This window comes from Apis mellifera, linkage group LG2 (genome assembly GCF_003254395.2).
Source record: "Apis mellifera strain DH4 linkage group LG2, Amel_HAv3.1, whole genome shotgun sequence".
Classification (NCBI taxonomy): domain Eukaryota; kingdom Metazoa; phylum Arthropoda; class Insecta; order Hymenoptera; family Apidae; genus Apis; species Apis mellifera.
The window spans coordinates 16,003,282-16,016,440 of NC_037639.1; the positions used below are offsets into that span (position 1 = coordinate 16,003,282).

Sequence of the window (13,159 nt, forward strand, 5' to 3'; positions counted from 1 at the left end):
ATTCGAGATTTCGTTCAACAGATATTTATATAAAACGCATATGAATTTCATTTCTGTAACGTAAACGCTGAGAGGCTCGATGAAAAAATCGATGAAATCGGATGGATCGTTTCTTTTTTTTTTTTCTTTCTTCAGTTTATAGAGAAAAGTTAAACTTTTGCGTACGCCGCGTAATTCGCGATGCCACATCGATTTTTATTTTTTGCCAAACGCATGTATCCATTTTCTCCCCATCCATCGCCCCACCAATTCTTCAAGATCCACTCGGTTGGCGTATATCCAACGATCAACATGGCGTGATTCACCATGTCCGAACTACAAACTTCGTCATCGTAGACCCCTTTGCTGTGAACCAAAATCATGTTGAAAAGTTTCGCGACGATGAGAAAGGTTGAGAAAAAAAGGGAGGAGGAATGGAAAGAGAAGGAAAAATTGCGAACGCCTCTCATACGATTCGTTGATGAACCGAGCGGTTGAAATATCGAGGATCGAGGCGAATGCGAAAACTTCCTTTTAGTTCCGAAACGCAAGTTCACTGACTTTCGGTTCGTTGCCGTTTCAGGCTCATCATCGCGTAAACAATGCACCAAAGGTTATCGTACAAGTGGACCAATTTCTTCGAATATATCTACCAGAGGGGGATGATACGAGTTTTCGTATTCTTAACTTTCGCGTAAACACTCGTCCAAGTCACGAATCATTTGCGTGTCAAAAGTGCTTTGTTCCTTTTCTTCCACCATTTTTTTCTTGTTATTCTTTACATATACATCGCACCCTCCCCCCATTCACTTTTTTCCTTCTCCTCTCCATTTTCATTTTCTATATTTTATTTAACGTGCTATAATTCGTATATAATTAATAAAAGGAAATTTCAAATATTTGTTTTCTCGCAAAGAAATTCACTCGTCTGACGAAAAAGGAGAAAAGACTATACTCACTGATAAAGTTGAAACGTTTTTGGACTAGCGTTTATCGAGGCAGCTATCGGGCCTATGGTCGCTACCGCTGCTTCCAAAACTTTCTCGTCGCGTGCCGGTAACACTGCCCACGAAGTGATGTTAACCACGCTCAAATCTTCCTTAAAACGACACGGGCCTTGCTGTTTTTCCCCAAAAATGTAAATCATGTATCTTAAATCGCTCTAAGTATATCCATCCTCGTATACATTGCCTTAAATATTGTCCATCGAATTCATTTTTCCATGAAAAATAAGAAGAGAAAAAAAAGAAGAGAAGTGCACGTACTTTCGCCTTGTAAGGATAATACTTCTTGGCCATTAAACCTTTCGCTTTCTCGAGATATCTCAACGTGTTTCTCAAAGATCCTCCGGAACATCCTAAATTACCCGTAGATGTACTGCAATCGACCAATTGCTGTTCGCTCAGTGGAAGCAACATGCCTGTCTTTTTAAAGATTTGTCCCTCGATGCTGCCTGCTATGGAATACGCGTAACAACTTCCGCAATCCCTTTGGTTTTCTGGCTGCGTCTTAAATCCGACCTCGCGCCAATCGAGCTCCCGTGGGATACGTTGGTGATCCGATAAACTTACACCGACCAGTGTATCTTTCGATATACGCCGCTTCCGACTTGGAATCAATTTCACCTGTAAATAAAGAGAAAATTATATTGTCTAAATAATTAATAAAAATATCGACTTGTTAAAATTTTTTTAATCATTTACATGTATATATATGTATTACCATTTCTCGAATGTATTGCCTAGTTCCAAGATCGGCAATATGATTGTCCTTCAGTGTATAGCTGTGATGACCTGCAGCTGCCATCATATTATGTTTATAGATCGTTATTAGATTTTCTTCCCAAGTCGTTCTTCGATTAGACTCGAGATCTCCTGAGTAACTTTTATTATAACGGGCCTGATTTATACACAAATTATATTTAATAATATTAATGAAAATTATTTCGATAAATATATATATTACGGTATAGATTTATATTTATATATATATTAATCGATTGTATTTGATATATGGAATAATCTAATGGATACATCATATACGAGTACCTTGTATGAGTTCCAATACTCGTCCAATTTTTTCGATATTTCTTGAGGAAAACGATTTTGTTTTCCAAACACTTGAATACCATCGATGCTCCATGTGACTAAAAAAAGAATTGGGAAAACGTAAAATCGAATATTCATCATCAGATTCGAGCGAATTAAAAAATCGATCGCACGCACGAATCGTTGTTTCTTCGACGATTCGATCGACTGATTCGAGTATTCGTTATTTCGATACGAACAAGGTACGGATATTGTTCTCATTCGAACATGTGTCGAACGATGGTGGTTACGATGTCAGCAATTTTTTTTTAAATTTTGTACCTACGTAAGCACAAGTTGTAATAGTTGCATCATTTCAAATGTACACACAATATAGATATATTCTCAAAATATCGCGTAATAATTTTTTCCGCACTTGACATTACGATATCGTTTATCGTTTCACCATAAAAAAATCAAAAAGCAATAAAAACAACTTATATCTTTCTGTGCTTCTGAAAGAGCAAAAAAAAAACAGCAAAAAAAAAAAAAAAAAAAAAAAAAGTTAGGAAATTATCATTCATTCTTCCGGTTTTAAATCGATCGAGTCGAGTAAATGTGTTAAGTAAAAGTTAAGGAAAGCAAAGAGAATAAGAATGCAATGTCGATGAAGTTACGAATAATGATCAACACGAAAGATTGAAGAGTTTGTCGTGAGATGGCTGTACTTGCAAGAAATCGTGGTACTTTTAGAAAGAAATAATCGGGCCATGCATACTCGTACATTGACCGACGATCAATTTTGTTAATTTATCCGTCATTTTCTCATAAATAATCGCTCGTATCGTAAATCTCGCTTACGATTCATCTCATTATCGTATTAATCTTAACAACAAACATCGTGATATTTCTAAATTTATCCGATTAATTTTTTTGTACACGGTTCGTTAAATCGTTTCAATGGTTGTGCGCTTGCGTGTAGGATCATCGGTCAAATTTATTAGTGTTTCTCGTTTGTTCGCTTTCGCTGGGAGCACATGTTAGTATTGGTGATGCGGTTGCAAAGAATGGACATATAACAAACATGGGGGAGGAGGGGGATCGCGGATGTTAGTGAGAAACTCGTGATCTACTCATCTCTCCTGCCCCCTCGTTGAATGGTTGGGCATTAAGCCGAGATCTAGTATAGAGCATCGAAAGTATCGGGCATCGAGCATCGGATAGCGTGGATAGTCGAGAGTAACAAACGCATCCCCCGCTCGTCGCCAATCGGTTAACAGTTTTCGTACAAGTTCTCGCGAGGCCCGTCTCTCTCCCGTCTCTCGCTTCGATTATCGCTCGACACGCGCGTCCTAGCTTCTACCAGTGGGGAGGCGCCACACTAGAAAGCAAAACTCGAGAACATCGTTGTCTTGTAATCGCGATTGTTTCGCCGAGAAAAATATCAAGAATCATAGTTTATTCGCGACAAGTGGCGTCGCGACGCTACAATTCGCGCCGCGTCGCGTCGCGTCGCGTTGCATTTTTCTTTTATTATCTTTAATAAATAGTAAAAGTATATATATACATATATATATATATATATATATATATATATGAGAATGGAGGAATCTGGAATCGACATGGGTTTCGATCTGGCAGCTATTACCGCTGATTTGGAACATCGCGAAGCGGATTTGTGCAATCGTCGATGTCAGAACAAACAAAATGGGATAACCGGTATCGATGAATCGTGTTGTGGCAATAAACTAGAAAACGAAGATAAGAATAACCACAATGATGATTGGGAACAGGCTTTATCCTTTTTGTCGACACCGCTACAAGACATCATGTATTATGAATTAAAGAGCCGAGCCCCGAATATTGACAGGTACGTTGCATCGTTGTACGTTTAAAGTCTATATATCGCGATAAATAAATGAAATCGATGTGTAGAAAAAAATAGTTCGAATAATTTTAAACTCGTATCTCGATATCGATTAACCCGTTTGTAATTTCTTTAGATTACGATGTGTAGTCTTCACTCGCTTCCGTCATACGTGCGCTCTTAGCTTGCTTCGGCTTGTTTCGGCTAATTTCGTTATACATCGATTTATCTCGGTTCACGTTCGGCTTGATTCGGTCTCGGTTCTATCCACCATCGTTCCACTTGCACTTTCTTCGATCTTAATTTCGATCTCGAAAGAAATATCGTAATATTTCCGAAGCAATCCACATTCTTTCCATTACACAAAAGTTATGTCTATTATTTAATGTTGTTTCGTAAATAATTTTTCTTACGTCGTAAACTGTTTCACGTGTCACGTGGATGTATGTATGCCATTGCTTACGTATGTCAATATTGAGAAGGATACTGTGTTTCTTAATCAAATGAGATCTTTTTCAAATCAAAATTGCTTACAAAATTTTGAAAATTATAAAAAAAAAAAAAAAAAATAAAGAAAATAACAAGTTAATCAATTGCCATGTTTTTTTATTTCTAAAAATCTCGTCGATTCTCAAGTGTTGACGTCTATTTGATAATTGGTGGTTAAGTGACGAACGAGATTTGGCGCGGATACGCGAATGCGCGAAAATGGCGCGCGAGAGAAATAGAAAGGGTGGAAAAGAGAGAAGAATAACGGATCCAGGTTTAGAGCAACGAGCGTCGGTTTTTCGTAGCTGACAGCTCTCGTCGTCGACAATGTCCGTGACAACAAAAAGATGCGACATCTGGTTTAGTAGTGCCACGACTTCTGGGCTGGTTCGGCCGTAAAGCTTTTTCACCTCCTTCGGAGGACATGCAAGAGATAACCGACACAGTGCGGCAAATCGTCGAATTCGAGGATTTAGTGTCGCGATTGGATCGAATAAACGACGTTGGACGACCATTGAACAATATCGGTGGTGCTGTTATCGAGAACAAAATCGGAACTATAATTACAACGATATCTCCAGCAAGAACGACAACGATAACGACCACGTTAACGAAAACAACGACGACAAAGACGTTGTCGAATTGGGGAAATATCGGTGGATCATTACCTGTTTCACGTTCCATAGTGCCGGAATTGGGATCGAAATCGGATACGGTGCCTGTGCCGGCGTCGACGACTGCGTCGACGTCGGCATCGGCATCGATATCGGTATCACCGTTTTTGAACAAGCAGGAATCAAATTCTGCTCCTTTGTCGCGACATTACGTTCAAGATTCAAACTGCTCGTGCACGTGTTCGCACATCGGAACCGCCGTCAAGTCCGCCATTCGTACGATTAACTGTTCGTCTATTTCGGAACATCGGCAGAAGGAGGAAGAGATTGAACGTCAAGAACAACAAGAACAAGAACAACGAGTGCGCGTGCATATCGGTATCGACGAGGATTTACGCATGATCCTCGACATGGATCCGTCGATCGTCGACGGAATGCCCACGTCGTCCCTAGTGAACGCCAACTCTCGGAACAATGGTCACGTTGCGTTTGCTCGGCCGTTACGATTAACTCGCCCGCAAGGCTGGTACAGAATTATTAAAACGGTTCGAGATTTAACCGATTCACGTTTCTTCATCTTCAATTTTTTATCGTTATTAAATCAATTTTTCAATTCTATCATATATATATATATATACTCTTTTCCTTTCTTTCTTTCACTCGTTTTTTTCACTCGTTCGATCTTTATATATCTATATATATATATATATATATATATATTATTTTTCATCGCTATAAATATTGTTTTTTTTACTTTACTATAGTATGCAATATTTCTGCAAACAAACGAGAATATTTCTCGTGAGATTATCCTTCTTTTTTAACGAAAGCTTAAAGTATGTGTCCGTTTCCGTTTACCGCCACATCTACCTTCCTCTCGACCGTAAACATTGCATCTAAATATAAATGCGTCCTTGGTTCTTACACGTAAATGTATTTCGCGAATCTGGCGATACATCGTATGTACGATTCTCGTCGTTTCCTCGCTTTTTATGTTTCGATATTTTCCTTATTTTTTCTATTTATCTAATTTTTTTTTTTTTTTATTTTAAACTGATTCGTTTGTTGAAAGAAAACGGAAAGGTTAATCGAAACTATTTTCTTTTCGAAAAAAAAAGATCAATGTCGAAATCAAATTTATATATAATAATTTTACATCACTCGTCGATAAACTCGTGTAATAAGTTTCGTTATAATATCGTTCAATTCGTTAACGTTCGTCGTCTTTGAGAATTTGTATCGTGAAATGGGCACGATTAACACGAAAGAATAAAAAAAAAAAAAGATAAAAAAGAGCGTAAGAACGATTTAGAAATTCGAGGAAAGGAGAAACGAACGAATATAGCGTAACTCGATTATTTTTTCGCCGAAGATGATTATATAACTTGTGACAGTTGTTGCGACAAATATACAAAATGGACGAGATCTTGATCGTTTCGATCAAGATATAGAATAGCGAGAATAGCGTTTAACACGTTACGTTTTCGATGTGTTATCCGGAAGAAAAGATCGCGGCTCGGAGGACAAGAATCGAATCTCGATCCAAATTGCACAATCTCTCTATTTTGGTTTTCTTATGGCTATAATTTGGCCTTGCTCCAAAATTGAGAATACCTTTTAGGCGACTCGTTACTACCACTCCTCCTTGATAAACTGTCAAATCGCCATGCGATGTTTATCTCTTGCACAAAACATTTCATTAGAATTTGAACGACAACACGTATATCTACATATACGAATGTCGCGATGTAAACGATACGAATAATTTTTTTTTTCTAAAAGAAATTTTAACACCACAAACGAACACGAATACTTCACACGCTCTTATTTTGCATGCATTATTTTCATCTTGAGTTATAGATTTGAATTTCAATGAATTACAACTTAGATTAGATTTTTTTTTTAAATTTGAATTTTTTGTACAGCAAGATACAATATTTTTGTATATCACTCTTAATTTATAATATACACATATATATATAGAATAGATGTTGAGCAAAATGAATCAGGTTTTTCTGAAATTTCAAGTAATCGAATATATCAAATATATATTAATCAAATAAAAATTTTTTTTTTTGCATAAAATCAATTTATTTTCGATGGTTTTCAGTCCACCTACGTTTAAGACTGCAACACCCACCTCGCGTACGCAACTGAAACTTCAGCTGATGCGAGAACAGCTGCAAGAGCAGGAAAGGCGAGAAGCTGAATTTCGTCAAAATTTACAGCAACAGAGACCAACGGCTGCTCCTCCCAGGCCAGTACCTTCTACCTCACTCTCGACTATCGGTGTAGACGTACCACCACAAGTCTTGCAAGTACGTTCATTTCATATCTCGTTATCGCGCATCCTTTTTCTTTTATTGCCGTTTCTCGTTCTCCATCTTTTTTGTCCTCACACAAATATTTTTCATGTACATACAAATGTAACGATACATCCAATTATCTTTATGCGTATTTATCTCTTCTTTTTAGATACTACTTTCTTACCAAATATATATATACGAGAACGGTTTATACATAAACTTTTAAAAGTAACACAAAACTGTGGTGTGGTTTTTCTTTTTGCGCAAAAATATCGATCTAAAGACCACGTTATAAATAAGATAAAGAAAGAGATGGATGAAAGCCATATAATTTTTGTTCGATACAGGTACGGACATTACTGGAAAATCCGACGCGCTACCATGTCGTTCAAAAGCAGAAGAATCAAGTGCGGCAATACCTTCACGAATCGTTTCGCGGTAACGGAACGATCAGCGCTGGAGACGGAAACGTTCTCGGTAGAAATTCGGTGGAAGGTGCGCCGACATCCGCGCCGATGATAGTGCAGAGCGCACCACCCGGCCCGACGGTGCATCATCCAAAGCCGCAGCATCCTCATCTGGCCTCGTATCCACACGGTCCCACGGTATTGCCGCTCGGTAATCAGGTTGCGGCCAGTCCAGATCCTACGACTGGTGCCATGTCACCAGGTCTTTCCAGCGTCGCGACCAGCAATTCTGAGGTAATTTATCTGCTAATCTCCAATTTGAATTTCCTCCATTCATCCTACATGTGTTTCACGTGGAACACTGGCTAATACGTGTTCCATTCGAGCAATCGGAAAAAGGAAAAACCTGGAAGTGTTTAAGCGATTTTCGTATATAGGATGAAAATATACGGAATCCAAATATAAAAAGAAACCACGAGGAAATTCGATTACGATTTTTGATTCGATACATAGATAGCCTGCCTGTACAGTATATGCGCGTATGTGATTAGGGTAAAGAAAAGAAAAACTAGATGCACATAACACGATTTGAAGAGTAGGTAAGGTTGAATGCGAAATAGAAGTGATCATATTCGTAAGTATACTTGACATCCCGAAGGTTGAATCGATCGTACGCACGCTCGCTTTCTTTTTCTTTGTTATTCGTCTGGCATCGAAAGTCGGCCAGAAACACACGTACGTATATACATGTTACACATATACATGTTTTTTCGACCATGTTGTATCTCTCTATAAGAAGAATAGACTTTTTTTTTTTATACACGACAATTCTTATAAATCTTTTCTTACGCGTGAATTTTTCTGTCGTGCAAAATTTTTCTCGTATCTCGTTGAAAAATTCGTCGGTATATATATTTACAATAATAATTTACATTAATAACGAAACGATCCTGCGATTTTATTTCGATTTCGATTCTTCATTTATTTTAAAAATACCACCACGTCCTCGTTTTTTGACGTATAAAATATATAGATATATTATATTTCCGTCGCATCGATTTTCAAATCAAGAAAGAAAGAAAGAAAGAATATAAAATTTCGTCACACTTTTCATCAGCTTGATCGGTTAAAATTTTTTTTACATTGCTATTTTTTTAGCTACGCTCGGCTGTCTGTTGCATGCAATATTCCACGAGCACAACGAACAACTGGGTTAACGGAGAAACCAAATCCGTTACCACGATTCAATACCTAAGACGCGTCGTACAACCGAGACGACAAGAGTAGAATAAATAATAGAATTGGACGATGAGAGTTGAAATTTGACGCAACGCAAATTCGTTCGTCGTTTCGTTTACAAACGAAATATTCGAGTACAAAGAATATATATATATATATATATATATATATATATATATATATCGCAAAACGAAGAAGAAGAATGGAAGAGATGCATCGAATCGACTTGAAAAGTATTTTTAAGATGGATTAAGAGAAAAAGATGGAAGAATTGCGAGAGCGAGAGAAGGAAGGAAAGAAGGATGGAAGATGAAAAATGGGACAAGGGGATCCGGGATACGATCCGAGCGACAGAGACGAAAATGCGTGTATACTACAATATGTGGTTATGTGGTGGATACAATAGTTGTGGAGCGGAATAGTAGGGGATATCGGATAGAAACGGTAAGTTAACGATAGCCGATAGCGCAACAGGCGTGGGGCACGGTTGAGCGTCGGTGGCGCGTGGCGGGCATTCGAGCAGTAGCGAGCGGTAGCGAACAGTGCCGAAGCGAGCCGATCGACGGTGGAGGTTCGCGCGCGAGAGCAAAGCTTCGTGGAGCGTCGTTGGTGGTTCGATGTTCGTTTCGCGACACGATTTCCCGTCGTCTTCTCTTTGCTCTCGTTCCTTCTACCGCCTCGTAACACGCGCCGTAATTTCACATTTTCGTCGTTCTCGAGTCAACTAGGGGGGGCGGAGAGAGAAAACCACGACGGATTATCCAATGCGACGGAACATTTCCATCCGCTATCGGATTTGTCGAGAGGCAACACCCGACAACAACGACATTTGACGACGAGGAGGAAAAATTCGACGAAACACGAATCTCGCTCCGATTACAACACCGTTATTATTTATTATTTCCACCGTTCTGAACGGGGACGATCAGCGCGTGTTGTTCACGTTGACACGGATTAAAAGAGCGGATTACTCGGATATCAATTCAGATTTTTCAGAAGCGGGGAAAAAGTAATGCTTGCCATGAGTACTATTTTTAAATTTATCGCTTCGCACAATTTAAAGGCGATAAGCCGACCGTTTTTCGGACAATGGATTCTTTTTAACGCGTGACACCATTTTTCAAACCAATTTTTCTTCTATCCTATTATCTTTGTTCGCCACACTCTTCTTCCATTTGTTCCTTCCTTCCTTCCTTCCTTCCCTGTTCTTACTTTCTTCCCGTTTCTCCTCGCTTCGCGCGCGATATTGGGTAACCGCAACCTTGAGGTGCGCTTAATCGCAGGTAGCCGTGTCGCGACGAAGTGGCGATACGAAGAGAAAACGCAAGGTTGTCGCAAGAAACGGCGCGGTGCTCAAAAATGCACGCGTTCCTCGATCGATCGTTGTCCGCCTTTTCCTCCACATTCCTATATTTCGTATTCCTATCCGCTTTCACGCCCGTTTCAACCTTTTCCTACCGACAACTCCACCGTTGAGAATTGGTCAAAAGTAAGATCGTCACCGATCCATTTCCTATCCATCTTCTCTCCTCTTCCGTTCTCGTTCGTATCTCCCTCCTTTTCTCCGTCTGCACACCTGTTCCAATTATATTTTACGTACCTTCGTCGCGTCGCATCGAGGAGGAAGAAGAGGAAGAAAAACAAGATGACAATCGTGGAGACAAAAAGTTAACGAGATATTAACGTGAATGAGAATTTTTGAAAAAGGAGGGGGAACAGGAGGAAAAGAGAAGGAAAAAGAAGATTAATCGCGTCACTTGCGATGATAATTACGAGACGAGAAGTAAAACTATTGCGATGACGTCGAAGATGGCGACAGTGGCTGTGACAATGAAAACGGTGACAAGGATGATGGTGGTGACGATGACATGAATCGCGATAACGACGATAGTAGATGTCTATTGTTCAAATTTTGAGACGAGATAATTTCTACCGAGAGAACAGTTCCACCGAGATTATCGAAATAATTCCATCGCGATCATACATCGCGTAAAACAATGCTCTTTTAACGTAAGAGAGAGAACCGAAGTAGAAGGACTGTACATAACATTTTTTTTTTCCCCATTCGTTTTCGCCATTCTCCTTTATCCATATATCGAATCGAAAATACTCGCATACCGCGAAGTACTCGCGCTCCTCCTCGACCACGTGCATGCATGCAGCAGACGTGCCCACCCGCGCACATGTCTCTCTCTCTGGCCTGACTGCATACGAACGCACACGGTTCTTCTTACTTTTTCATCGTCGGATTTTCTTTCAAGCGGCGACAACATGCCAGTATTCAATATAATTACCCGCAGGTGTAAGGTGAGTTTTATTCCATTCGTTTAAATATCATCTCGGATAGTGATCCAACTGTGTATCCGTTTATCGATTCTCTCTCTCTTTCTCTCCCCCTCTCCTATCTCATATATATATTTTTCGCGTACATCTCTTTTCCACGCGGCTTTTCGCTCCCGTTAATTCCATCGCGTTATTCGATTATTGGCATTTACATTTCACAACACGTGTACATGTAATATCTCGAGCCGAACAGTTCAAACGAACTGAAAAAAAAAAAGGAGAGGAGAGAAAATTCAACTCGTGCTCGATTTAGGATTTGTATGAATTGATCGCGTACGATATCGTACGAGCTGGATATTTATCGTTTCCTTTATCGAAAATGAGAGGATCGAAGTTTGATAAAAAATCGCGACGAGATGCGAGGACTCGACCGAGTCACCTCACCTTTCCTTTATTCTCTCGTGTACTACGTGTTACGTATATTCGTGATATTTCGTAGATTTCGGTGGCATTTCGTTCGCGTTATCACGAAACGTAAATCCACGATAAAACCAGGATTTCTCACCTTTCTTTCTTTCTTTCTTTCTTTTTTTCTTTCTTTCTTTTATCGTTCATCGCGTATCCACGAGGAAAACACGCAAGATAAACGACAACACTTCCGATTGCTCGAAGAAACGTATAAATCTTTCTCGATCAAAGACTAAAAACAGTTTTCAAGATAAGAGGCAGCGATTACAGTCGTGTCTAGATAACCTTATCTAGATAAAAAACACTTAAATACCACGAATTCGTTCTCGGCCGATGTTAATATTTGTGAAAGATGTCTTACTTTGCATAATATCAACAAAGGACAGCGAAACAAACAGCGAGTTAGAGAGAGAGAGAGAGAGAGAGAGACGCGTATAAAAATCGGAGCAAATCTACCGTGAAATCTACCGTTCGTCCATTTCGGTTTCGTTTAATCGTTCCTCAACTAATTCCAAGGACAGCTTCCGTTTCCATTCTTACGATGCACAATATCGAGCAATCTTTCCTACGTATAACCTACGCTCGCGAAATTATTCATCCTCTCGAATCTATCTACGAAAAAAACCTATAAAATCGAATATTACGTGATCCCAGATACGCGTATATTTTATCATAGCGAAGCAGCGTAGAGATACATACACGGTGTATGACGAAACGACACATAAAACCCGATACAACTTCCGTTATGATAATTGCTTTGTCAACGTGTAATCATCGCGAATTCCAATTAAATGTATTCCTTTCGATCGTTATTATTTCCTCCATTATATCCGATAATAATTTTCGACTCAACGATCGATTTTAACGAGCGATTTCGTTAGAAAGATAATCGATCTTCCTTTTCTTTTCTTTTTTTATTTCCGTCCACTTTCTCCGTTACAACCCGAATCTTTCCGTTTCACTTTATACCTTGGCTGTATTTGTGACGCGCCACGCTCCATCGACACGTTCTTCCACGGACAGACGTTATTCGTTATTATTGTTACGTAATGTTTACGTAACTTACACGTACGCAACTCGAACAAGCGCCGTTCGTTGAGCGCTGATGCTCGCGATCTCACCGCAATCCGTTCGTTTTACATCGTTTCCCATTCTCGTCATTTTTTTTTTTCCTTTTCTTAAAAACAATTATCCCTTAAATATGTATCACAATTTTTATCATCGTATTTAATATCGTATCGATATTTTTCTTCAAAAAAAAATCAACGAAATAAAAATTCGATAAGAAAAAAGCGTTCGTTGAGCGCTGATGCTCGCGATCTCACCGCAATCCGTTCGTTTTACATCGTTTCCCATTCTCGTCATTTTTTTTTTTTTTTCTTAAAAACAATTATCCCTTAAATATGTATCACGATTTTTATCATCGTATTTAATATCGTATCGATATTTTTCTTCAAAAAAAAATCAACGAAATAAAAAT

At 39.0% G+C, this 13,159-nt stretch overlaps 2 protein-coding genes across 4 annotated transcripts in view; one reads left to right on the forward strand and one right to left on the reverse strand.

Moving 5' to 3' along the window:
* The window catches only part of LOC410801 (cathepsin L1), a 20,987-nt gene continuing 7,828 nt past the window's right edge, over positions 1-13,159 (reverse strand). Inside the window, exons 1-6 of one of the 2 annotated variants that reach the window (XM_016918105.2) lie at positions 4,287-4,392; positions 2,028-2,125; positions 1,702-1,878; positions 1,245-1,604; positions 939-1,099; positions 1-345 (exon numbers count right to left, since the gene is read on the reverse strand). In XM_016918105.2, coding sequence (XP_016773594.2) covers positions 150-345; positions 939-1,099; positions 1,245-1,604; positions 1,702-1,788 — 804 coding nt within the window. In that variant the 5' untranslated portion in view covers positions 1,789-1,878; positions 2,028-2,125; positions 4,287-4,392 and the 3' untranslated portion in view covers positions 1-149. Of the gene's footprint in view, positions 346-938; positions 1,100-1,244; positions 1,605-1,701; positions 1,879-2,027; positions 2,126-4,286; positions 4,393-13,159 lie in introns of those variants that run through there. The other variant, XM_016918106.2, reaches the window with a different exon arrangement.
* LOC410802 (microphthalmia-associated transcription factor) overlaps positions 2,952-13,159 on the forward strand; it is a 14,336-nt gene continuing 4,128 nt past the window's right edge. The window contains exons 1-4 of one of the 2 annotated variants that reach the window (XM_006568718.3): positions 2,952-3,045; positions 3,648-3,876; positions 7,087-7,294; positions 7,630-7,983. In XM_006568718.3, coding sequence (XP_006568781.1) covers positions 2,967-3,045; positions 3,648-3,876; positions 7,087-7,294; positions 7,630-7,983 — 870 coding nt within the window. In that variant the 5' untranslated portion in view covers positions 2,952-2,966. Of the gene's footprint in view, positions 3,046-3,647; positions 3,877-4,616; positions 5,503-7,086; positions 7,295-7,629; positions 7,984-13,159 lie in introns of those variants that run through there. The other variant, XM_006568717.3, reaches the window with a different exon arrangement.